The sequence below is a fragment of the Trichechus manatus genome, unplaced genomic scaffold (assembly GCF_000243295.1).
Source record: "Trichechus manatus latirostris isolate Lorelei unplaced genomic scaffold, TriManLat1.0 scaffold00027, whole genome shotgun sequence".
NCBI lineage: Eukaryota > Metazoa > Chordata > Mammalia > Sirenia > Trichechidae > Trichechus > Trichechus manatus.
The window spans coordinates 9,345,069-9,372,834 of NW_004443963.1; the positions used below are offsets into that span (position 1 = coordinate 9,345,069).

General features: G+C 45.8%; 1 protein-coding gene across 1 annotated transcript in view; it reads left to right on the forward strand.

Annotated features, from left to right (window-relative positions):
* Positions 1–27,766, forward strand: part of ABTB3 (ankyrin repeat and BTB domain containing 3) — a 397,711-nt gene that overhangs the window by 270,673 nt on the left and 99,272 nt on the right. The window contains exon 4 of the mRNA XM_004373795.3: positions 26,450–26,602. Coding sequence (XP_004373852.1) covers positions 26,450–26,602 — 153 coding nt within the window. The remainder of the gene's footprint in view (positions 1–26,449; positions 26,603–27,766) is intronic.

Below are 27,766 nucleotides of genomic sequence, written 5' to 3' on the forward strand. Positions count from 1 at the left end.
TACCAATGCAGAGAGAATGGGCATGAAAAAGCAGTCTGTTCAGAACAGAACAACTGAGGAGTTAATTCATGGGGCCTCTGATCGCCTATGTGAGCAAGAAAGTGGAAAAGCATGAGGGCCCTGGGAGGAAACCACGCCCATGCTGTTGCGTTTTCCAGGAAGCAAGGCCTTGTGGGAAGCATAAGGAAAAATGGCACCCACATGGCCTGCAAGGAGCTTCAAGCAGCAGTAATCATCCAAACTTCTTGGAGTGAGCACTTCATGGTCTGCAAGGGTCTTCCACACATACATTCTACCAGGATTCTCACAGGAAACCTGGAAGGTGGGAAGACCAACTCAGGTTGCTTCTCACAGCTCAAGAAACTGCATCTAGAAAAATTCATGAGAGTTGCTCAAAGTCATGCAGTGGGTGGCCGAATCAAAACCAGAAGGCTTCCCTAGGGACTCCTGGAAATCCCCTCTCACCTTCCTGTATTGCTTTAGAATCAAAACGAATATGATAGCATCACCAGTAAACAAGGTTTCAACTTGTACCGTGTGCAGAGTTCATTACATATACACTTGTTAGGTGTCGTTGAATTGGTTCCGACTCATAGTGACCCTATGTCAATAGAATGAAACACTGCCCTTCCTGCACCATCCTCGCAATGGTTGTTATGCTTGAGTTCATTGTTGCAGCCACTGTGTCAATCCATCTCATCGAGGGTCTTCCTCTTCTTCGCTGACCCTCTTTAGGAAGATTCTACAATTCGAGGAAGTTTTTGGGTTTTGCTTGGTAGTTGATTTTGCTTGGTTTTAATTCTGGATTTAAATTTATTTGCTCTGTTTTATGTTTTCCTGCATGTAAGAGCACTACCTGTGAAGGCTTCTTCAATTCTTTTGAATTGGGATGAGGAATTTGGTCAAGTCTTGGACAGTCAGGTTCAGGCCTGTTCAGGAATTTAGGCTGAGCTTGGTGGCAAAAGAAGGTGGATATTTTCCCAGGCTTCCATTTCAGTTCAAGCCCAGGCCTAAGTCTAGAGCAAACCCTTTTGCAGCCTTTTGTCACATTGCTGTCTACTAGTTCCTTGCAGAAAGAGCGTGTTTATGAATAGAAAAAAAAAACCAAACCCATTCCCATCCAGTAGATACCAAGTCATGACGACCTTACATGCTGCAGAGTAGAACTGCTCCATAGGGTTTTCTTGGCTATAATCTTTACAGAAGCAGATCACCAGACCTTTCTTCCATGGTACCACTGGGTGGGTTTGAACCACCAACCTTTAGGTTAGTAGACAAGCACAAACCAATTATATAACCTAGGGACCTCTTTAGATTAGTAGTCAAGCGCAAACTGTTTGCACCACCCAGAAGCCAAAAAATGGACAAAGCTAAGGACCACTTGTTGAAAATCCTAACACTGAACTCAGGGGGTTCCACTGCCTCCAAAAATCCTCCCCTAGAGGTACTGTCCCTCTTCAGAACCCCAGAGCACTCTGTGAAAACACATCACAGAGCACTTTTCATGGTCTGCCTGGCATTCTAGTCACTGCCCTTCTTCCCATTCTGACCACTTTATGCTCTAATCCACCAATCACAAAACATGATCTAACAAGTATACAAGTGTAATTCAAGACAGTCAAACAGATTTTTTGAAATCGGGGCTGCCCTGGAAAATCGGGAAGGTCTGGCCACACTAAACTCCCTTGCTAGATTGGACACCCAAGTCCAGGTTTTAAGTCCCGTGTCCTCCCCAAAACTCAGAACACAACCTTGCTCCAAGGACGTAGTCAATAAATAGGAAACAAATTAAGTGAACAGCCTGCTCCATAAATGCTCCAGTCATGCATTTACTATCTCTCAGGTTTATCTTCACCATGTTTCCCATCCATTTGCTGTTTTCGTTGTTAGCTACCATCGAGTCAACTCCAACTCATGGTGACCCCATGTACAATAGAACAAAATGCTGCCTGGTCCTGCATCATCCTCATAATCACTGAGGGTCTCCCCTGCCCTCATTGGCCCTCTACTTCACGAAACATGATGTCCTCCGCTCCAGCCTCCCTGGCCTCCTTGCTGTTCCTAGCACATGCCAAGGATGCACTTGCCCCAGGGCCTTTGCATGTCCTTCAGGTCACTGATCAAATGTTACCTACTCAGAGAAACTATCTCTGACCACGCCATCTAAAGTCACACCTCCGATCACTTGTACCCAGTTCTAGTTTCTGATTGATCCTCCTGATGACATGTTCAAATCAATCAAGTCAGACAGTGTTCTGTTGTGTTCCATAAGGTTTTCATTGGCTAATTTCCAGAATTAGATCACCAGGCTTTCCTTGCTAGTCTGTCTTAGTCTGGAAACTCTGCTGAAACCTGTCCACCATGGGTGGCTCTGCTGGTATTTGAAATACCGGGGACATAGCTTCCAGCATCATAGCAGCATGCAAGCCACTGCAGCATGACAAACTGACAGACAGGTGGCAGCCCATCCACATAGAGTCCCTCAAACTTACCTTACATTTCCTCTTCTGATTTCATCTGCCTGGATTCTTCTTCCAAGCCCCTCTCCCTTCCCTTTCCAGGCTCAGGACAACATTTCCCAACAGACCCCACTCCTCTCAACTCCAGCTGAACTGGGTGTTCCTCCTTTGTTCTCCCATGAGACTTTGTGCATTCCTTTATCAGAACACTTTTCAGAGGGCGACATAGTAGCTTCTTTTCTTGTGTTTTTTTACATTAGACCCTGAGTTCATTGAGGGCTGGGACCTTTGCAGTATCACGAAGTATAGATGTTGGTACATAGTAGGAACTCATTTATTCATTCATCCATTCAACAAATATTTATAGAGTATCTTCCATATGCCAGGCAAAACACCTGCCTCGTGAGGCTTACATTCTTCTGGGGAATACACACAAGAAACAAATGCGTAAATCACAAAATGTCAGGTACACGTATGTGGTATAAAGAGAATTAAAACTGAGTACTAGAACTAGGTACAAGTGATAGAATGTGCTATTTTAGGTCTCTCTAAGTAGGTAATATTCAAGCAGAGACCTAAAGGAAGTGAGGAAGCAAGCCATGTGGATATCTGGGGAAAGATCACACCAGGCAGCTAGAACAGCAAGTGCAAAGGCCCTGGGGCAGGCATATCCTTGGCATGTGCCAGGAGCAGCAAGGAGGCCAGGGAGGCTGGAGCAGAGTGAGTGAACAGGGAGAGCAATGGAGATGAGGTCCTAGGTAAGCAGAGTCAGACCTGGCAGGGCCTTTTAGGAGCTTGGGTTCTGCTCCATGTGTGATGGGAAGCTCTGTAAATGTTTGTTAGATTGAATTATTAGTTGAGTTGAACTGAACTGAGTTGTGTCTCATCTTAGTATAGACTGCATACCATTTTCAAACCACACACTATCCCAAGTTTGCCCTTATTGCCTACAAACAAAAGAACGCTATGAGCAGTCTCACTTGGCAATTTTACAAACTACTGAAGTGTGTCCCTGTTCTGGAGCTAGTACAGCCTTGTAGGAGGTGTTTCTAAAAAGCCTTTTGGCCATTGGCACTTTTGCCAGCCCCTCCCATGTGCACCAGTTCCATTGTGATGGCAGATCTGGTGGAGGGGACATCAGAATCCAAGAGAAATGGGGTCCCAATGCCGGTCCTTCGTTTCTTTTTCTTTCTGACTTTCCCGGAGTCTGAAGTCTTTGAAGGTCACTGGGATTTATTCTGAGCCCTTGGACAGCGTCCTGGGCCTGACTCTAAACATAATTTTAGCCCAAACCTGGTTCTCATTGAATCTTAATTATGTGGAATTCCTAACCTTAATGCAACTGAAAATAAACATATTTGGCTATTTTGATAGTGTTACTTAGCTTTTATGATCCATTCCAGTGAACCATCCCCAGAGTATAGTGGAAAGTTCTCTAGAATTTAAGGTAGACAAATTCACAGGATTCAGTTATCCATTCATTGATTCATTTAACTATCATTCATTCATTCAACAAGTATTGCTTGAGGGCCTACGAAGTACCAGGAACTGTGCTAAGTGCTGGGGATAACAACAGAACACAGGATAAGTCCCTGACGTCATGGAGCTAACAGTCTGGTGGCAGAGACAGTACAAACCAGGAAGCTAACATAAAATGTTGTCTTGAGTGGTGACAGGTGCTAGTATGTGTGAGTTTGGGGAGAATGAAGATAAATAATTCATACCCCCCCCCACAGAGTGGTGGTAAAAACATAAATGATAACAATAATATGATATAAATGGTATGATAGGATTATATACACGATACTGGAGAGGAAGAGGGGAACCAAGTGACTAACTGTATTGTGGATATGGGGGCTGTTGGGGAACACTTCCCAGAGGAGGTGACATTTGATCAGTGTCTTGAAAGATAAGTAGGACTTTACTGGATGGAGAGGGTGGAAAGAGAAAGGAAACCAACAGTGGGAGCAAAGGCAAGAAGCTGTGAACCAACACTATGTGGTGCAGAAATGGCTGGTCATTGGGGGTGGCTGAAGCACGTTGGTGCTGGGCAGACATAGAATGGGATCATGAGAGAGTGACAACATAAACTGAGGCCAGTTAATAAGTGGCCAGGCTAAGGAATTTATCCTTTTATCAGATAACCAGATTTATATGTTAGCACATTAATCCTGGAAGCAATGAGAAAGGATTGAAAAAAGAAACAAGAATCGGGAAATGATTATGAAAGCAATGCAATGGTCCAATCTTAAAAAGAAGGCTGGAAGGAAGTCTAAAAAACATCTATCCAACTACCCATCAGATGTTTGAATCTCCTTCCCAATATCCTTCCCAATGGATTGTCCAACCAAGGCACCAGCCCTTGAGGCATCGCATCCCAGCTTCAAAGAGCCAAGACTCCTATGAAGTCTTACTTATGTGGAGCCAAGATCTGCTCCCTGGAGCTACCACTGCGACTCCTACTTTTTCTCCTTGGGGCTTACAGAACCAGTCTAATTCCTAATTTAAATGCAACTTTTTACTGTTTAAAAATAGCTGTAAAAACCACAGTGAGATACTACTTCACATCCACTAGGATGGCTATAATCAAAAAGACAGACAATAACAAGTGTTAGCGAGGTTGTGGAGAAACTGGAACCTCACACATTGTTGTTGGGAGTATAAAATGGTGCAGCCACTTTGGAAAAGTTTGGCACGTCCTTAAAAAGTTAAACATAAATTTACTGTTTGACCTCCAGCGACTATAATTCTAGGTATACCCCAAGAGAATGGAAAACACAAAACCTTGTACACAAAGGTTCATAGCATCATAATTCATAATAGCCAAATCACGGAAACAACTCAAATGTCCATCAGCTGATAAAATGGATAAACAAAATGTGATATAACTATTCAGTAGAATATTATTTAGCCATGAAATGGAATGAAGTACTGACACATACTACAACATGGATGAATCTTAAAAACATTATACTAAGTGAAAGAAGCCAGATACAAAAGGACACATATTGTGTGATTCCATTTTTACAAAATGTGCTGAACAGGCAAATCTATAGGAACAGAAAGTAGATTAGTGGTTGCCAGGGCCAGGGGAGGTGGGAGGGGAGTGACAGCTAATGGATATGGGGTTTCTTTTTGAGGTGATAAGAATGTTCTGGAATTAGTAGTAGTGATGGTGATGGATGCAGAACTCTGTGAGTATACTACGAACCACTGAACTGTATACTTTAGAAGGATGCATTTTATGGCATGTGAATTATATCTAAATTTTTTAAAGGCGGCTGTGATTTACTGAGCTACTTATGGGCCAGGCAAGCCTGCAGGGCACATATGATCCATATTTCCCGATTGGAATCTAGAGTTCATTGGCCATGTGACTTGCTGAGATTTGGTCACCAACCAGCTAACTGGCAGCACCAGCATTAAAACCAAAGCCTTCTGGCTCCAGAGCTTGCAATCTTGGAAATTGCTATCATTTTAACACGACAAACATTTATTTAGCACCTACTGCCATGAAAACTCCTGTCCCAGGCATTATAGAAGGGACAAGAACCAATGATGAATAAGCATGGCTCATGCATTCCAGGGATCCCCATTGTAGTGATCTGGATAATGGAGTCAATTCCCCAGCCTTGTGATTATGTGTTCTTGGCTTTGGTTTGTAGCCTGGCTGTTCCAGAAGAGGAAAGCGATTGATGTTTGGCCCATTGCATGGGCCTAGTTCCCGCTTACAAAGCTGGGGCAAGCCCAGTGCAGGAGCCACCACGCTGAGTCTGTGCCTGCCTGGGAAAGGTTTGTATGCTAGGAGGATACAGAGAGGAATGTACCTAGAAAGATGGAGGGCATGTGTATAATCAGATTTAAGTGCAGCGAAACTTCGACTTGGACACATCCCAGTGACACCTAGAGAGGAAAACTAGCGAGACTGGGAGTCTGGAGAGCTGGAAGCAGACTGAGAACAGGTGTGAGGAACGGATGGGAAAAGCTCTCAGAACCAAATCTGAGCATTAGGCATGTGTGCAAGAGCTCCCCCGTCAGGCAACTTGTGACATTGATGCAGTGGTGGCTGGAGGACTCTGACAAGGTGACTTTTTTTTTTGTTAGCAGATTTACCTTCTACTGTGTCTTCCTTGGAAACCCTGGTAGTGTAGTAGTTAAGAGCTGTGGCTGCTAACCAAAAGGTCAGCATTCGAATCCACCAGGTGCTCCTTGGAAACCGTATGGGGCAGTTCTACTCTGTCCTATAGAGTTGCTGTGAGTTGGAATCGACTCGACGGCAATGGGTTTTTGGGCATCTTCCTTGGAGCCCTGGTGGCGCAGTAGTTAAGACCTCAGCTGCTAACCAAAAAAGGTCAGCAGTTCGAATCCACCAGCTGCTCCTTGGAAACTCTATGCGGCAGTTCTATTCTGCCAGATAGGGTCGCTATGAGTGGAAATCAGTTTGACAGCAATGGGTTTGATTTTTCTGGTGTATCTTTCTTGATGTAATGTTTAACTTGGTAGCAATTTAGACTAGATGCATTAGATACCTTACGTAAATGTGTTAGCTGCCTGAAGTAAATGGAGACACCTGAATGTAAATCTTCCATATAATTGCACTTCCACTCCTGTCACCTCATTTATCTTCACAGTGGCCCTGTGAAGAAGGACTGATGGACATTATCCTCCCTTTTTAAGTGAGGGAGAAGTCTGGTTAGGTGATGTCTGTGCCTCTTGCCCAGACCGACTCATCCACTCACATTGCGTCCAGCTTCCACTCAGTTCCCGTATTCCAGCCAAATCCAGGCTCTCTCACCTCCTCTGCACCCCACACCTGGCCATCTCGGTTAGGGTGCTGCTTCTGACAAGGTTGGGCCTCCTTTCCCTGGCCCTGGCCCATCCCTTGATGAGATTTGCTTTGGATCTTCCTTGGTCATGGGCTTTGCACTCAACCTCTGGTTGGTAATTACTCTGCCCACTCACTTAACACCTAGGGCTGACACCAGACTCAATCCCTTCACTTGCTAATTTGGTGTGAGGTGCTGTCAGAGCTTCTCCTGAGAGGGGATTTGACAGGTCATGGTAAGTGGGTGGAGACACAGCCAGTCCCTTTTCCATCTCACCAGATAACCAGCCCTGAAATTTTACATGGGTGTATGGAGAGGGTTGCCCTGGAGTATTGACCTGTACAAGGAGTCTTTGCCCAGAGAGCACCAAAGACCAGTTGAATAAACAGTCTTTTTTGTTTTCTTTTATGAAAATAGCAAGCTTCCTTCCTGGTTTCTGTTATTCTTCACTTCCAGATTTAAAAAAAAAATGTAAAACTGGCGACTTTAGTGCAAGACGTAAATTGCACATATGTTTTCTTCTCACTCATGTGGAGATACCATAAATCTGCTAAATGGCCAAATGGTTGTTTTGTGCCGACACCAAAGCTGCCTCTTTTCCTCCCTTCCTCTTTTCCTTTTTAAGACTCCTTGAGGATTTCTTTTTCCTTTCCTTCCTTTCTCCGTGATCCTTTTGTTGTTGTTGTTTTTACTGGGAAATTCCATTCCATTTCCATCCATGTTACATGGTAACATTCTCTTATTCTTATTATCCCAGCTGGTACTTTCATAGAATCTGAGACAGATGACATTTATCTGTTAATCATTAATAACCAATCTAACTCTGAAAAGGACTCGAGCTAGGCTTTGAGTATGAGTTAGACGTAACAACCACTAAGCAAGGATAACAATACAAAAAACAAAGCATGTCGTTAAGACTAAGACCACTGTACCAGCACAATCTCTTCTATGGTTTGTTACTGCAACTGAGCACAAAATTTAGCTCTGAGTTGCCTGGCCACCAAAGCAAAAAGGGAAACATGCATTATATAACTCTCATCTTCTCATCTTTGTTCTCATCACCACAAAATTTTCACCAAGACACTTCTTCATCAAAACTGTTCAGAAAAGATACTTTTCTGACTTTAGCAAGTTCAGATCTGGGCTGAGGTTCTTAGACATTTCTGGTAATCTGAATCACCTAGGGAGTTTTTAAAAATAAACTATAATCAAGTCCAGGGGTCAGTCTAGGGAAATCATTTAACTGTGCTTGGAGCAGTCAGGATCTCTCTGATTCACATGGTCACATTTGTAAACAACATTTGTACTCATTATACAAAAGTGTCCTTGGGGTAGGGGGTGTAGGTATAGAAATCATAACCTTTTTCCTGTTCAAAGGGAATTTAAAATTCATATGGCCCGGTGGTTAAAGTGCTCAGCTACTAACTGAAAAGGCGTTTGAACCCACCAGCCGCTCTGCAGGAGGAAGATGTGGCAGTCTGCTTCCATAAACATTTATAGCTTTGAAAATCCTACTGGGCAGTTCTGCTGTGTCCTATGGGGTCGCTATGAGTTGGAATCGACTCTATGACAGTGGTTTTTCTTAGTCATTGTCGGTAAATTGTCACAAGATTGGTGAACAAATTCAACTTCCTAGGACATGGTTTACCCTTTAAATGAACAAACACAGTTCCTTGTAACAACTGTTTTAACAAATGTAGTTTCTGAGAACAAATACAGATAGTCTGAAGGTTACAAGTTGCCATTCCTCCAAAGAAAACTACTAAAGAGGGCCCCTCAAAATTACAGGAAAACTTTTTTTCCTTGTTTGGCAAACAGACTTCGAAAGAAACTCAATTCCGTGGTGACATAATAAAGGATGGAAAGAGATTTAACTTAAATTTTATGGGAAAGGATATAAGTGTCAGTTAGAATTAGATTCAGTTATGAGTGACAGATAACCCAAATAGCAGATGTTTAAACAAGATAGAAGTTTATTTCTCATATAAACAAAATTTGGAGGTAAGATTCCATGGCAAGTAGTATTATATTATTAGGTGTCGTCAAGTCGCTTCCAACTCATAACGACCCTGTGTACAGTAGAACAAAACACTGCCCAGTCCTGTGCTATCCTCAGCATACTTGAGCCCATTGTTGCAGCCACTGTGTCAATCCATCTCGTTGAGGGTCTTCCTCTTTTTCACTGACCCTCTACTTTACCAGGCATGATGTCCTTCTCCAGGGACTGGTCCCTCCTGATAACATGTCCAAAGTATGTGAGAAAAAGTCTTGCCATCCTAGCTTCTAAGGAGCATTCTGGCTGTACTTCTTCCAAGACAGATTTGTTCGTTCTTTTAGCAGTCCATGGTATATTCAACACTCTTCGCAAACACCATAATTCCGAAACAGGTATGGCCACTGTGAAATCACCGGAGATCCAGATCCTTCTACCTTGTTGCTCTGCCATCATCAAATTGTAGCTTCCCCATCATGGTCCAGTTTGACTACTTGAACACCAGCCCTCATGTCCACATTCTTGCCAGCAAAATGGAGGCAGGCCAGAAAAGGTTGAACCTCTTCCCTTTAGGGACCTTCCTGGAAGACTCACATGTCACTCTCTATATCTCATTGTAAGAACCAATGAGATATAGCTGCAAGGAAGGCTGAAAATATAGTCTTTATGCTAGGTGGTCATGAGCTCAGCCAAAGACTGAGACTTTTATTACTAAGGTAGAAGGAAAAAACAGATATAGAGGGATACACAGCCACGGTATAAAATATTCTCCGTTAACTTTCTAAACAAAACCCCCAAAAAAACCAAACCCATTGCCATAGAGTCGATTCCGACCCATGACGACCCTAGAGGACAGAGTAGAACTGCCTCCTAGGGTTTCCAAAGAGCAGCTGGTGGATTCGAACTGCTGACCTTTTTCGGTTAGCAGCTGTGTCAACCACTCTACCGCCAGGGCTCCTTCTAAACAAAGGCTTAAGGCTATTGTTCTGCATTCTCAGAAGTATTTTTGTCAATCTATTCCTGACGTTTTCTTTTCAAATACTATTCTGATGGTGTAGTCTATCATATTTTGTTTTGTTTTCTTAAATGTTGTTGTTGTAAAATATACGTAACACGAAATTGCCATTTTACCATTTTTAGTACAATTCAGTGACATTAGTTACATCCAACATGTTGTGCAACCATCACCACTACCAATTTGCAAAAGTTTTTCATCACACCAGACAGAAACTCAGTACCCTCAAGCAATAACTTCCTCTTCCTCCCTCTCCCCAGCCCCTGGTAATAACTAATAAATGTTTGTCTCTATGCATTTGTCTATTCTAGGTATTTCGTATATATGGGGTCATACAATAATTGTGCTTTTGTATGTGGCCTATGTTTTTCAATGATAATTTTAACTGAGTGAGAATTAATATATTGAGGGCTTACAGTTTTATTCCAAAAGTTGCAAGGCCCTCGATGGTCCTTCCCCTGCCTATGTCTCCGACATTATCTCCTACCAACCCACCCCCCTCCCTTACTCTTTCACCCCCATCTGAGCTGCAATCACACCAGGCTGAGTTCCTCGAAAATACCATGACTCAGCCTGCTTCTGGGCCTCTGCACATGCTGTAGCTGCTACCTGGAAATAATATCAGCATGACTGATAGCCCTAGCTCTGTGTCAAACTGCCCACATGTATAGTCCAGCACTGCAACTTACCGCATGCCCTTAGGCAAGTTATATAACCTCTCGGTGCTTCTGTTTCATTATCTGTACAGTGAAGATAATAATAGTATTTACTTTATGGTTATTGTCATTATCAAATGAGCCAATGACAGAAAAATGCTCAGAACCATGCCTAGCATGTAATGTCGTTGTTAATTGCCATCAAGTTGATTCTGACTCATGGCGACCCCATGTGTGCAGAGAACTGCTCCATAGGGTTTTCAAGGCTGTGATCTTTTTGAAGCAGATCCCAGCCAGGCCTGTCTCCCAAGGTACCACAGCTGGGTAGGCTTGAACCTCCAATCTTTTCGACTAGTAGTTGCACGCTTAACTGTTTGCACCATCCAGGAACTCCAGACATGATGAACTCTCAATAATAACTAACTTTGTTGAGCATTTACTATGTGCTAAGCACTTTACAGGAGCCCTAGTAGCACAGTGGTTAAGAGTTCAGCTGCTAACCAAAAGGTTGGCAGTTCAAATCCACCAGCTGCTCTTTAGAAACCCTATACAGAGATTCTCTCACTTAATGTTCACAACAGTCCTATACAGTGGCCTTACTCTTCCCATGTTTTACATAGGAGGAACTGAGGCACAGAGAAGTTAAGTAACTTGTACATGGCCCCACAAATAGCAAGTGAGGGAGCCTGTACTCAAACATAGGGCCCTCTGTCTTTGGAAGTGTGGTGGATTTCCTTTGTAAGCCCTGTGTTCTCCTTCTGCAGAATTTTTACCACAATCCATCTGGAGGTAGAGGCAGGCCCAGATGGCCCCTGGAGTCCCCTCCCTGGCCTTTGCCTCTTGGCCGAGACCAGGCCAGTCCCTGCCCCTCAAGGCATCTAGAGCCACTTCTGCCAGGATGGGAAGCAGCACAGCCTCTGCTGCCTCCGGATGTTTGTCTTTTGTGCCCAGGGCTGCAGGACAGGTCTGCAGTGGCCTCGAACAGAGCCTGTGGCTTTCCCACTTCTGAAGCGGCGCTCCCCTCCCAGGGCCATTTATATCCTGGGCCCCATCATCATCCCACCCCACTTGAGATCAAGTTCCTGCCACAGAGGCTTCCGCGCCCTACGCCACCGGCTGGGGTGAAGCCAGCAACCTAGAGAGGAGGGCGCAGGCGGGCGTGCTGGGCCCTACGTGGGTGTGTGAGGAAGGTCTCGCACCTGCTGAGCACCCGGCAGCGCAGAGCTAGGACTCTAGAACCCTCGGCCTTTGTCAGGCATCAGACACCCCTGCAGAGAATGGCTAAGATACAGATGCCAAGTGTAGTAGCTGAATAATGGCCCCCAGATATAAACCCAAAACCAAACTTGTTGCCGTGGAGTCAATTCCAACTGATAGCAACCCTATAGGACAGAGTAGAACTGCCCCATAGGGCTTCCAAGGCTGTAAGCTTTACATATACCATGGACTGCCAAGAGAACAAACAACTCTGTCCTGGAAGAAGTACGATCAGAATGCTCCTTTGAAGCAAGGAAGGCGAAACTATGTCTTACATACTTTGTTATCAGAAGGGATCAGTCCCTGGAGAAGGACATCATGCTTGGTAAAGTAGAGGGTCAGCGAAAATGAGGAAGACCCTCAACGAGATGGATTGACACAGTGGCTGCAACAATGGGCTCAAGCATAACAACAATTGTGAGCATGGCGCAGGACTGGACAGTGTTTCCTTCTGTAGTACACAGGGTTGCTATGAGCCAGAACCAACTCGACGGCACCTAACAATAAGCTTTACGGGAGCAGACTGCCACATTTTTCTCCGGTAGAGCGGCTGGTGGGTTCAAACCGTGGACCTTTCAGTTAGCAACTGAGCACTTTAACCACTGCACCACCAGGGATCCTCCCCACAAAGATAGCAAGTCCTAACCCCTGGAGCCTCTAAATGTTACCATATAAGGAAAAAGGACGTTTGCAGATGTGATTAAGTTAAGAATCTTGAGATGATAAGATTATCCTGAATTATCTAGGTGGACCCTAAATGCAATCACAAATGTCCTTATAAGAGACAGAAGAGAAGAAACAGAGAAGAGAAGGCAACGTGAAGATGGAGGCTGAGATTGGAGTGATGCAGCCACAAGTCAAGGGATGCTGGCAGCCACCAGAAGCTGGAAGAGACAAGGAATGGCTTCTTGCCTAGAGCCTCAGGAGGCAATGCAGCCCTGCCGATACCTTGATTTTGGACTTCTGGCCTCCAGAACTGTGAGAGAACATATTTCTGTTGTTTTAAGCCACCAAGTTTGTGGTAATTTGTTATGGCAGCCCTAGGAAACTAATTGCCTTAGTCATCTAGTGCTGCTGTAACAGAAATACCAGAAGTGGATGACTTTAACATGCTGAAATTTATTCTCTCACTGTATAGGAGGCTAGAAGTCCAAATTCAGGGTGCCAGCTGCAGGGGAAGGCTCTCTGTCTGTTGGCTCTGTGAGATGGTCCTTGTCATCAGTCTTCCCCTGGTCTACGAGCTTCTCAGTACAGGGACTCCAGATCCAAAAGAAGAGCTCCTGGCACTACTTTATTGGTGGTATGAGGTCCCTCTTCTCTCTGCTCGCTTCTCTCTTTTATATCTCAAGATACAGCCTAATCCTGTAGATTGCATCCTGCCTCATTAACTAGCTGCCTCTACTCCTGCCTCATTAATATCATAGAGGTTAGGATTTACAACACAGAATAATCACATCAGATCACAAAATGGTGGACAACCACACAGTACTGGGAAGTTGACACACATTTTGGGGGGACACAATTCCATTCATAACACTAATACACCAAGCAACTGGGCAAGGATCCAGGAATATGCATTTTAACTAGCTCCCCAGATGATTCTGAGGCCACTTAAAGATGGAGAACTAGATGGAGTATCTAGACTGACGCTCCTTAAGATCTGTTCTCATTCATCTTTGTATTCCCCGCACCAGCACAGTACCCAGCATGTAGTAGGTGCTCCATAAATGCAAAACAAATGAATGAATGAAGAAAGGAATTTATAGCACTCAGTCTATGCTTCTTGTGGCCCTTAACCAACGTCCACCTTATATTTTTGTTGTTGTTGTTATTAGCTGCCATCAAGTCATCCCCCAATTCGCAGCAACCCCACGCACAACAGAACAAAACACTGCCTGGTCCTGTGCTATCCCCATGATTGGTTGTAGACCAGGCCGTTGTGCTCCATAGGATTTTCATTGGCTGATTTTTGGAAACAGATTGCCAGGCCTTTCTTCCTAGTCCATCTTAGTCTAGAAGCTGTGCTGAAACCTGTTCAGCATCATAGCAACACACAAGCCACTACTGTCAGACGGGTGTGTTTAAGTTTTATCTACTCAACCAGATGGTAAGTTCCTTGTGGGCAAAATAACAGTAATAGCTCATATTTATTGTTTACTATGTGCCAGACACTGTGCTAAATGATTTGCATGTATTAGTTTATTTAATCCTCACAACAGAGAATTTTACACGTGCAGAAATTGAGGCAGAAAGTCTCCCTAGTCACCCAGTTACTGAGCGAAGAATCAGGAATCCAGGCCAGATGCCCCCAAGGCCGTGACACTCAATGCATGTTCATTGAATGAATCAAGGAATGGTAATTCCTCTTCCTTTATTTATTCATTTACTCAATGACTATTTACTGGGTGCCTACCACGTGCGTGTGGCTATGACTGTTAGCAAGACGCATTCGCTGACCTCAAGGAGCGCACGATGAAGAAGCAGACGAGGAAGCGCAATGACGACATGATGTGAGGGTCGCAATGATGGAGGATAGGGAACCTTGGGAGCACAGCGGAGGGCTCCTAGCCCAGTCTTGGCAGGGATATTTCCCTACCAAAGGTTTTCCCTGAGGAAGTGACATGGAAGCTTAGGCTGGAAGGGCAAGTGGGAACCAGCCTGGAAGAGAAGATGTCTTAGTTCCTAGTGTTGCCATAACCGCATACCACAAGTGGGTAGCTTTAGAGAACAGAAATTTATTGTCTCACAGTTCTAGAGACTAAAAGTCCAAATCAGGGTGTTGGCCATGCCAATCCTTCTAGTTTCTGGTGTCTGCTGGCAATCCTTGGCATTCCTTTGCTTGTAGACAGTCCTTACATGGTGTCTGTCTTCCCCCTGTATGCATCTCTGTGTCTATTCTGCTCTTTTAATAAGACACCACTTAGGAGTGATTAGGTTTAGGACCCACCCTACTGTGGTATAACCTCATTAACATAACAAAAGAAAACCCCTATTTCAAAACAAGGCTATATTTACAGGTACAGGGGTGTCATGATCTGTCAACTTGGCTAGGCCATGATTCCCCGTATTGTGTGATTGTCCACCATTTTGTCATCTGATGTGATTTTCCTATGTGTTGTAAACCCTATCTCTATGATGTTAATGAGATGGGATTAGCGACAGTTATGTTAATTAGGCAGGACTCAATCTACAAGATTAGGTTGTGTCTTAAGCCAATTTCTTTTGGGATATAAAAGAGAGAACCAAGCAGAGAGACACAGGGACCTCATACCACCAAGAAACAAGAGCCAGGGGAATAGCATGTCCTTTGGACCCAGGGTCCCTGCAATGAGAAGCTCCTAGACTAGGGAAAGATTGATGACAAGGACCTTTCCCCACAGCCAACAGAAAGAGAAAGCGTCCCCCTGGAACTAGCACCGTGAATTCAGACTTCTAGCCTCCTAGACTGTGGGAGAATAAATTTCTGTTTGTTAAAGCCATACACTTGTGGTATTTCTGCTATAGCAGCACTAGATAACTGAGACAGGGGGTTAGGACTTCCACATTTCCTTTCTTTTATGGGAGACACAGTTCAATATGTAACAGAAGATGTGGGCAAGAATGGATGTGCAAGCATTTTAGGAGAAGAAATAGCATTTCCAAAGACTGGGAAGCAAAAGATGGGATAGTGTGTTCAAGGAACTGCAGTGAACTCTGAATGCCAAGAGCATAGTGTGCCTGGGGAGTGTGATGAGATTGATGCAGTATGGAGAACAGACTAGAAGAGGCAAGGCTGGACTTAGAAGCAGCTACCACAGTCTGGTCTTTCACAAAATACCCACCTCAACCCCTTCTTCCCATCTTCCAGATTCCACCGTTTTTCACAAGTCTCTCCATGAATTTTTTATGTCAATAGAACTAGTTTTTCTCAGCTTCTCCCCTTTCCCCATAGCCACCCATCACCTTAACCACATACGAAGTAGCCCAATAGCTGAGCCCCCTTAAGTAAGCAAAGAAAGGGCTGTGAATTTTAACACTTGATCATTTTTGCTCTTGTCCTCCTTAAATGTGAGAGACGGGAACGTGTTGGCTGCTTAAACACTGCTGGGAAAGACACAGAGAGGAGATGGAGGTTGAAGTTGCAGGGAGATACCTGGTGGAGCCACGTCCCCTGGGAAGCAGGAGGTGGGTAGGTGGGGGAAGAATCCTTCTCTCTGGGACAGGAGGGGAGGATGAAGGCTGGGGGATGTGCAAATGCACATGCAGACAAGGTGGAGGTTGTTGCTATTCTCATCTCATTTTTTCTCTGCCTAAACCTGCTTGCTCCTTAGCCCTCCACTTACAGCCCTTCAGCCCTCCGAGTCACCTTCCTTAGAGTGTGTGACAGGAAAGCCAACGACGACCCGTGGTCAGTCACACGCCCCTGCTGGCACCATTAGCAAGATCACCTCCTCACCCAGTGCCCCTGGGCACTCACCCCACTTCAGTGAATTGATGTAATTGCCCCATAAATGGGGCTGACTTTCACACTGTGAAGGGCTTGTCCTTTTGGTACAAAATGACTTACGTTTCCCTAAAAGCATAGACCCTACCCATGATGCCTGTCTTACTCGCCTTGTTGTTGTTGCTGTTAGTTGCTGTCGAGTCAACTCTGACTCATGGTGACCTTATGTATAACAGAACAGGACATTGCCCAGTCCTACACCATCTTCGTGATCTTTGATATGTTTGAGTCCATTGTTGTAGCTATTGTGTCTTAGAGTCCTAGTGCTGCCATAACAAAATACCACCAAGTGGGTAGCGTTAAAGAACAGAAATTTGTTTCTCACAGTTCTGAAGGCTAAAGTCTAAATCAGGGTCTTGGCCGTGGCCGTTCCTTCTATGGGCCTCTCTCCTAGTTTCTGGTGGCTGCCAGCAATCCTTGGCGTTTCTTTGCTGCTTATAGATGCATCTGCTCCATCGTCACTTGGTGTTTCTCCCTGTGTGTCTGTCTCTCTGTGTCTGTACTCCTCTTTGTAAGACACCATTCAGAAGGGATTAGGTTTAGGACCCAGCCTACTCCAGTGTGGTGCCATTAACATAACAAGAAAAACCCTATTTCCAAACAGGATTGCATTCACAGGAACAGGAGTTAGGACTTTAACATCTATTTTTGGAGGACACAATTCAATCCATAACAGTGTCTTTTGTTTCAAGGTTCCCAACTGGTGTGCGTACACATCTGGATATTGGGAAGTCATCTGGGTTCAGGGATGGATTACCCAATAAGCAAGGTATTAACGGGCTTAATTGTGCTTACTTACTAATCTGTAGTGCACCGCTTCTCCTGATTTTCACCACGCCAAAGATGTAGTGAAACCCATGTGAAACTGTTCACTACAGATTAGTAAGCAAACACAATTAAGACTGTGTGTACCTCACTTACTGTAAGCCAGTGCATATCATGCTTACTGGTTAATCTGCCTCTGCCTGGGTGTGATCCAGCACCCCAAGCTTCCTCCCTCTCACCCCTCGGCTGATTGTGTATGATGATGGAGGTAGCGGAATCAGTGGTAGAAAGAGGAGGCTGCGTTCCTGCAAACAGTTCAGTCCCATCACAGGTGCATTTTTTAAGCACTGACTTCCCCATGATGATGCTAGATGCTGTCACGAATACAAAATACCTATCAGACAAGGAGACAAGGAGATGGATGCTTGGCTCAGAACGAACTCCCCAAGACTGAAAGATCCTGTCTCTTCATTGGAAGATTAATTGAGAATAGTTCCCGGCACAGAATAGGTGCTTTAGAAGTTGAAACTGTTGTTGTTTCTTTTTAGCATCTGAACCCTTGAGTCCTGGTGAGAAGCAAAACCCACCTCCCATAGTAAAAGCTGAAATCGCCAGACACTTGCTTTGCCAGCCTCCCTTGCAGCTCGGCCACAGGCTTGTGAACTAGGCTTGGTCAATCTGATGCACCAGCCCAGGCCTTACACAGGAGGTCTAGAAGTCCCTGGGTGGCACAGTGTTTGTACTTGACTATTAACCTATAAGTTGGCAGTTCAAACCCACCCAGCAGTGCTGCAGAAGACAGGCCTGGAGATCTGCTTCCATCTAGATTATAATCAAGAAAACCCTATGGAGCAGTTCTACTCTGTAACACCTGGGGTCATCATGAGTTGGAATCAACTTGATGGCAATGGGTTTGGGTTTTTTTTAGGTGGGCGGGGGGAGACAAAGAAGCTCCTTTCTCCATTCTATCGTCCCCTGGACCTCTGACCCTTCTCGACACTCTCGTTTCTGGCTTCACTTTCTCCCCCTTAACACAATAATAGAATTAGCCTTCCCTGGTCATGATGCTCCCTGGGCCTGGTTACCCAAACTGTGGTCCATAGACCAGTAGCTGCATCGCCACCTGGGAGCTTGTTCAAAATGCAGACTCTTAGGCCCTGAGTTCAGAATCTGCATTTTAACAAGACCCCTGGGTGATTCCTGGGCGTATGAATGTTCAAGAAGCACTGACTGGTACATGCTCTTCAGCTTCTGCCACTCCAGGCCATCTGGCAGGAACCATCCCTATGGGCAGTCTGCCACACCTTGCCTAGTAGGGCTGTCACTATGGTAGCCAGCTGTGGCCTCTCTTACCTCTGCCGTCTTCCTGGCTGTGGTGCCCACAGATACAGTGCGGTTACAGTGAATATTGCTATAGAAACCAGCACTGCATATTGCCTACTCTCAGTTCTCCTGCTTTTCCCTCACTCCCTGTATCTCTGGAATCTTGAGCCTTCTAAATCACAGTTGAACATCTGGATTCCTCTCCAGCCTAAGGAAAGACTGGGTGAGTAACCACAAAGATGAAACGTCAGAGCCACAGAATTCATAAAGAAAAGGCTACAGCAACTGCAGAGGTTTGCTTCGATTTGAACGAGAAGGCAGGAGCATCCCTCTGCGTAGGTCTCTGCGGCGAAGACTTTTCCTCGGTCCAGCAGAGAGAAGATTGAGTGATGCTAAAAACAGTGTTGGTGATGATGATAATCACAGCGATCACTGATGGGGCACTTACTTGGTGCCGGTTGCCAGGCTACGTTTATCATCTCATTCAACCCTCATAATAACCCTCTGGGTTACCTTCCCGTGATTGCTGCTACAAATTAATCAACTCAGTGGCTTAAAACAACACAAATTTATTCCTGTGGCTACTGTAACAAATTTGGAGGCTTAAGAGAACACACATTTATTCTCTTACAGTTCAGGAAGCCAGAAGTCCGAAATCAGTCTTACAGGGCTAAAGTCAAGGTGTGGGCAGGGCCGGTTCCTTCTGGAATCTCTGAGAGGAGAATCCATTTCCTCGCCTTTTTCAGCTTCTCGGGGCTGCCTGCCTTTCTTGGCTCATGATCCCCTTCCCTCAGCATCACTCCACGTTCTTACCTTCTTGCTTCTGTTATCGTATCTCCTGCTCCCTCTTTTGACTGTCTTGTCTCCCTCTTATAAGGACCCTTGTGAATACATTTAAGATCCACCCGGCTAACCCAGGATAATCTCCTTATCTCAAGATCCTTAACTGAATCACATCTGCAAAGTTCCTCTGGCCAAGAAGGTAACATTTACATCCACATATTAGGATGTGGACATCTTTGGTACCATTTTTCAGCCTACCACATTCTCTGGAGTAGGTACTGTTATTATCCCATTTTCATGATGAGGGAACATACTCAAGGTCACACAGCTGGAAGGTGGAGCTGGAATCCAGCTCCTGGTCAACCTCTCTCCAAAGCCTGTGCCTCTGACCACTAAAGGGAATGACCCAAACACCATCAGTTCTCTAACGAGTTTGAGCTTCCAGTTGAAACCTCTCCACTGCAGGCTGAAACTTCGGGACTTCTTGGGCTGGCTTCCCCCTTGCTCAAGTTTGGTTCAAAAAGTCCAACCACAGTCATTGTCTCTGACCTCAGAAACAAGGCAATTTAGGTGTCTGAGATGAATTTCAGAGCCCTGTGGATGCCCTAGGTCTACATGGCAAATACAGTTTTGCTTGACTACTGCCCTAAAGGTTGGCAGTTCAAACCTAACAAGCAGCACTGCAGAAGAAAGGCCTGCCAATCTGCTTCTTATTCTGTAAAGATTACAGTCAAGAAAACTCTATGGAGCTCAGTTCTACTCTGTAACACATGGGGTTGCCATGACTGACTCAATGCCAATGGGTTTGAGTTTTTTTGGTGGATGCCCTCATCCCTAGCTTTAATACTTGGTCCATGTTCTTCACCACCATGTCTTCAACTTCACCCCCAGTGACCTTTACCATATCCTGGCTTCTTGATTGTATTGATTTCCTATTGCTGCTGTAACAAATTGCCACAAACTTAGTGGCTTATTCAAACAGCACACATTTATTCTCTTATAGTTCTGGGGGACAGAAGTCCAAAATCAATTTCACTGGGCTGAAATCAAAGCATCAGCTGGCAGGGCTGGTTTCTTTTGGAGATTCTAGGGGAGAATTGCTTCCCTTGCCTCTTCTAACTTCTAGAGCTACATTCCTTGCATTGCTTGGCTCATGGCCCCTTCTTCCATCTTCCGTCTTCAAGACCAGCAGCGTAACATCTTGCTTCAGTATCACATTGCCTTCTTGTGTCAAATCTCCCTCTTCCTCACTCTTGTAAGGACACTTGTGATTGCACTCCACTCAGATAATCCAGGATATTCTTCCATCTCAAAATCTTTGACTTAATCACATCTCTGAAGTTCCAGGGATTAGGACCTGGATATCTTTGGGGGCCTTTATTCAGTCTGCCACAGTGATCCCTTCTCGCATATGTCCTGAATGCCCATCTCCACTCCAGCTCTTCAGATTGCCCAGAGGAACAAATAGGAGACAACGCACGTGAAAGTCTTCGGTGAGCTCAAAAGGTCTTTTCTGCCTCTGGGCCTTTGCACAGTTCATTGCTGCTGCCTGGACCATCCATTCCTCTAGACACACACACATTCATATATGCCCGACTGCTTTACATCTTTGAGATTTTATCACCTCTTCAGAGAGGCCTTCCCACCACCCCCACCTCAACACTGTTTACTCTCTACCCTAGCACTCTGGCAAATTTGTAATTACTTTATTACTTATTGGTTTATGTGTTTCTCTGTCTCTCCTATTACCACAGTAAATTCTATGAGAGAGTGGACCTGGTGGGTCTTGTTTTCCACTATATCCTCAGCCCCTGGATGTCCTGGAACATGGTTACTCTCTAAAGGATTATTGAATGAATAAATGAAGTAAAGAGCTGGTATTTCATCCATTACACATCCATGGCCATATCTTGTATTTTATCCTTGAAGGTGCTGCCTCTGCATACTCCTAGGGCTCAGTATTCCCTAAAACCAACCACAGCCTCCTTGGGGAAGGGTCCTGCCTCTAATCTCCCTCAAGATCTCTGCTGCCATCACTAGGACCTACCCATGCTTCTCTCTATCTTCCCTGCTCGACACGCTAGACCCTTCATAAACCCCAGGAAACTGGCTCTTCCAATAGAAGCCAAAAACTTTAGAGTCAGAAGGAACGAAATAGAACAAGAGTCAGCCAACTATGGCCCGCTGTCTGTTTTTTTTAAAATAAAGTTTTATTGCAATACAGCCATGTTCATTCATTTATGTACTGTCTATGACTGCTTTGTCATTGCAATGGCAGAGTTGAGTAGTTGCAACAGAGACCATATGACCCATAAAACCTAATATACTGTCTGGCCCTTTACAGATAAGGTTTTCTGATCCCTGAAATAGACCATCTGATCCAAACACACCCATTTTACAGCTGAAGATACTCAGAGCCAAAATGTTTTATGTACCAGAGACAGAGTCTTACAGGGATTTACTGGCAGATCCAGGACTCGAATACAGTTCTGCAGAATCCCAAGACAGGCTTTTCCCCTATACCATCTGGTTCTCTTTAGCACCCAACCAAACTCTCTTTGCTATCCTGGATGGTCACTCTCATCATCAACTTTTTCTTCACTGTCTCAGAGAAAGGCCCACATCTGTTTGTGTTCTCTATCTCCTGCTGGGCTCTGGGCCCAGCAACCTTCCTGAGTTGACTTGCTGGCTTGACCTTGCTTTCTCTCCTCTTCTAGACTTACAGTCTGTAAAAATGGCATGGCAGAGGCGTCAGACCTCATCTAACTTCACATGGGGGAGAGAGAATCATTATTAGCATCAACAGCCCAAGACTGACTCCTATGAGGCGGAAGTCAGAAATGCCTCCTCTCTGCAAAATTTTTGCCAATTCTGACGCCAGCCGTCCCTCCCACCGCACTCTCTACTTCTCTGCTGGGTTTGATAATTTGTTGCAATGGCCACATAGAACTCACAGACCATACTCAAAGTTATGGGGTTTATTGGGGGAAGTAACAGGTTACAATTCAGGATCAGGAAGGACTCAGGATACAGTTCTTCAATCAGGGCAGCCTCTTCTCAGCCATGTCCACAAGCAGGCCTCTCTCTAGCCCTCAGCGCAGTGATCCCAGGTCCAAAGGACATGATCCACTCCTAGTTCTTCTTTCTTGATAGTGAGGTTCCCCCCTCCCCATTCTGCCTCTGGGATGGCTCATTTTAAACCTAGCGGGATGGCAAAACTGACCAATCCCCTCGTTAGGGTTCCATCTACCTTATTTGCCTGGTCCCACCCCCACAAGGGTGTCATGCACATTATTTGTATTATTAGCAAGCTATCCGTTCCCCTTGGTGGGCCACAAGCACCTTGTTTGCATAGTCCCACCCAATCATTTGGTGGGAGTTACAAGATCACAGAGAGAAAGGCCATATAAAAGCAATCCATCACACCACACAATCCCACCTCACACACTTTCATGCCTATCTAACACCATAGCAAAGATTAAAACGGCCACTGCCCTGTATGAGTTCACCATCTCCCCCCTCTGTTCACCTCAGGCCACCCAGCCAGTGGTTACCAAACCTGGCCTGCTCAGGAATTCCCAGAGGAGCTTGTTTAGAATACAGAGGCCCAGCCTCCCCCCTCCCCCCCATGCTGAGCCGAAACTCTGAGGGTGATATCAGGGCCATTGCAATTTCAACAAGCTCTCATGTGCTTCTTTTGTTCCACAAAGTCTAAAAACCACTAAATCAGGACCCCCTCAAGCTTCCTTTGAGCCACCACAAATCACTTCGGAATAAAGTAGGTAGCCAGTAGAACATTGTTCTCTTTAAAAATATGTAAGAAGAATGCAATATTTTCTCCCCCAGCATTCTCCACCCTCTCCTTAACTCAAGGCCCTAGAATTTTTTCCCATCTCCAACTCCTCCAAGGAAAACATCACAAATCACGCTATTTTCCCCCCTCTGAGTAAACAAGGTAAGATTTTTTTTTAATGAGTTGCTGGCAGAGAATTCATGAGCTTATAAACTATTGAGGTCAGAGTGACAAAGAGAAGGCAATGTTGAAAGGAGAGAATAAGGACAGAGAAAATTCCAGAGGAGGCTGGATTACTGGGATTCAAGGTTTCTTATCCTTAGTAAAGGTGTTATTTGGAAGGCAGCAGAGCCTCTTTTTGTTCCTCTTTCGTATTCATCAGGTGCTGGCTATATGCCTTGGGCCTGAGCATCAAACGTGAAAGACAGCAGCCGCAGGGCAGTTCTGGGATGGAGACGCAGCCCCCCACCCCGGGGATGGGTTGGGGGCCCTGCTTTGGGGGCTCTGAGCAAAGGAAAAGCAGGGTGGGATGCCACCTCTGAAAAACAACCCAGGGGGAGTTCTGTGAGCACTCGGGGATGGTTTCCAATGGAGATGGACACACGGTGACAAAAATAAGCCCTGCCCACCTAAGACAGTAGAATTCAATTCAATTTCAAGTCAGTGTGTGTTTATTGAGTGCCTGATTCAGTTTAGGTGACGGAGGGAAAGAGAGAATAAGGGAGACAGTCTAAGCAGCAGGCTGATTCTTTAGCAATTCCCTGGGAGTCTGCCCCAGGGGTCTACAGATCCAGAAACTCGATTTTATCCATTTCACCCAGTAAAAAATTGGTCAATCTTAGCCAGTCTCTTGAACAGATATTTATTAAGTGCTTACAGCCTGCAGTGCACTGTTCTGGGGCTGCTGCTGGAGCAGCACATCCAGCAGCCTTGAGTCCCTGCCCTCATGGAGTTTACTTCCTAGTGGGGCATCTGCAGTACCAGCGTGTAAGGCCAGGGAGGTCCTCTGGGGTGCGGCTCCCAATGGGAGGTGTCCATGTGGGGTGGAGTTGTCAGGAGAAAGGTTTAGGGAGGGGTGGGATTTTCACTGTGGTTTGAAGGGTATGTGGGGTGTGGGGTGTGGATTTGTAAAGGGCTGGAGGCCTTACAGAAGGGGACTAAACTGCATGAGTTGGAATGAACATGATGTGCCATGAAAGGCCCATGACCAGCTCCACTGGGGTAACAGGTGCATGCTGGGTGACAGGTGGATGCTGGGTAACAGGTGCATTCTTGAAGGTTGGACAAAACAATGTCGATATCACATAGTGCTAAACCACATAGGCTGTGCAGTCAAATAAGTTGAGTCAGACTCTCAGCTCTAATACTTGCTAAACTGGTGATCCAGGACATGTTACTTAACCTCAGTAAACTTCATTCTCCTGACCTATAAAACGGGCACAATCATATCTAGCTGATAGGATGGCCCTAAGCATTTAGATGAGATCATGAATGGAATTAGCAGAGATGAAAGTAAAAGGCTTAGCTGTTGAATATTAACATTGGATAAATAGGTTTGACTTTAGGAAAACTGGAACCTGCCACCAACACTTTTCATAGGAAACCCATGACGTTGACATCATGCAAGGGGGGTGGCTGCCTTTGTAAACCCATTATTTACCATCGTCTTCTCCCTCCATGGTGGCCAAGTGAGAATGAAGATCAGGACCACCAAGGCTAGATTTCACTTGTACAACCTGCCTCCTTTTGGTACCCTAGGTGCCTCACTTGGCTAACCCTAGTCCCGGCCCTGCTGCGTGGTAGAAAACCTTTTAGATCTACAGTGCTTTTCTTGAAGTGTGGTCCTTGGGCCACCAAAATCAGAATCACTGGGGCTGCTTATTAAAATTATATTCTGGGACCCTCTGCAATCAGAATCTCTGAGGATGGGGCTAGGGAATCTGCTTTTTTTTTTTTTTTTTTTTGTAAACTTTCTTAAGACATGTTTTTAATAAAAAGGAGGAGAACCAGAACATGATTACATGTGTGTCTGACCAGCTTGGCAATCCTGACAGTTGTACCAAGAACCCTCTTTTTAAGATTCATACAAAGTGGTTTTTCCCAGAGTTCTGTCACTCAAGTTTTTCTTAAAGTGCATGAGGTGCTGCATGTTTTATTCCCTCCCTCACCCAAGCTGATTTAAGACTGCTTTTGCTCACTAAGAAGTGCATCTGAAATATGATTTTCTTCTCTGCTTCTAAATCTTGTATTGGTCACAGATGTGGGTTGTTGTTTCTTGTTCATCAAGAAACCTTGGCCTTTCTCTTTGGTCTTGAGACCATCTCCAGCTTGAGGCCACCTCAGTCAGGCACAGTTCACTTGCTTTCATTCTTCATTTTATCCTCTGCACCTCATGATCTAATATGTCAAAGAGTTGGGTCATGCTGTGTCTCTCAGTGCTTGACCACTGAGGCTCCCAGACTTCACCGGCGTGGCCAAGGTCCCAAGAGCTAGCTTTGCTGGCTGTTACTGGGTGTTGCCAGCCTGGCTCTCAGGGAAGGCTGGCTGTTGGCTTGGCTCTCTTTGTGCCTTTTCCTGGTGCTAAAGCCTGTTGGCAGCACGGTCGTTGGGCATGGGAGGGTCCCTAAGGATAAGGGGAGCATGTTTGGGATGGGAAGGGATTGCTGGAGGACAGTTTAGTCTTGAGCCTGGAATTAGGGAGCCTCCCGTACCAATCACACCAGGTGTTTGTCCGGTTTTCTCCTAAGTGCCAGCCTCTGTGCTTGGTGCTTTGAAGTGAGTCATCTCGTTTATGGTCACATGATCCCTCAGAGGGATCATATTCACAGAATAGTTACATCTTATCCGTTGGTAGTTACATCCCTATTTTACAGATGAGGAAACTGAGGCCCAAAGATTCAAAAGAACCCGCTCCGACGTCCCCAGTGGGGTCCGGATGCCTCCAAAGGCTCTCCCACTGCTCCGGAATGCCGAGGCAGGGTCCCCAGGGAAGGGGGTGGGGGATAGGCCAAGAGCAGGGGGTGGGGCTGAGCGGTGCAGCCCCTGCCGCCATGGCAGCCCTAACTCCGCGTCTCCGCGTCCCTCCCCCTGCTGCAGGCCCTTCCTCGTGCTGCCGCCGCTGATGGAATGGATCCGGGTGGCCGTGGCGCACGCCGGCCACCGCCGCAGCTTCTCCATGGACAGCGACGACGTCCGCCAGGCGGCCCGGCTGCTGCTGCCCGGCGTGGACTGCGAGCCGCGCCAGCTCAGGTAGGTCCCGGGAGGGGCGGCGCTCCTGGCGGAGGCGGGCCGGGCGCGGGCGGGGGCGTGGGGGGAGCAGGGGCAGGCAGGGGCGCCCCAGCCCATCCGACCCACCCGGCGGACGACCCGGCGGAGCGAGGAGGTGGCCCGGCCGCCCGAAGGCAGAGGGCTAATTGCATCCACCACTCCAATCAGAATCTTGGGCGGCTTTCGAGGCGCAAATGTTCCAGCCGCGGAGGTTGAGCCCAAAGTGGTTTAAACGCAGGGGCTTCGAACCGACACCCGTTAGAACCCCTGTTGAGAATTTGCTTTCCCGTCCCAGAATTTGCTTTCCCACAGAGTCCGAATCTACATTTTTACAAGATCCCCAGGTGATTCTTACGTATAAGAAATTTTAGGAACCACTGCTCTGCTAGTGATTCTCAGAATTTGGTCCCTAACCAGCAGCGTTAGCATCGCCTGGGAACTTGTTAGAAATGCAAATTCTCAGCAGGGGTTCAAGCCCAGTTTAAATGGCAGGCGGGAGCTGAACCATAAGAGCAGGTCCCTGGAGTTACAGGGATGTAGGACGACAGGAACAAGGCTGTCTGATTCTTAGATTACAAGATATCCGTGTGTCTTGTTTCTCTCCTGCTCTAAATCTCATTCTATTCTATTCTGTTCTATTCTATTCTTTCCCTCCCTACAAGAAGTAAAAGATGGGCTTCCCTTAGTTTTCTAACAAAGCCTTGCAGAATAAATTTTCTGGCTGAGTAAGAGAGCACCTCCATTTTCTCACATGCTTGAGGATGGAGCCATCCTCCCTCCATTTCTCACGCTTGCATCAGGAACTCTCGTCCATCAGGATGGGAATTACTCAGGGCACCATGAATGGGGACTAGTTTTTTATCCAGTGCAAAAAGCACAGAAGCCGGGGCGGGGGGCGGGATGTGTGTGTGTGTGTACATAGATACACGCATGAGCTTTCTGCACTACAGTTTGGTGCCCAGCACTATTTCTGGAAGATCTTTGTCATCACTTTCAAATCCACACCCTCCCACCTGATGAAATGCATGCATTGCTCTAAAGTTCATCTGCCCCGATTACATGGCCAAGCTGCAGTGATCCATGCGCACTTCCTGGATCTAATTGGGGATCTGCAAGGAAATGGAGGATTTACAGTACAAAACAGCC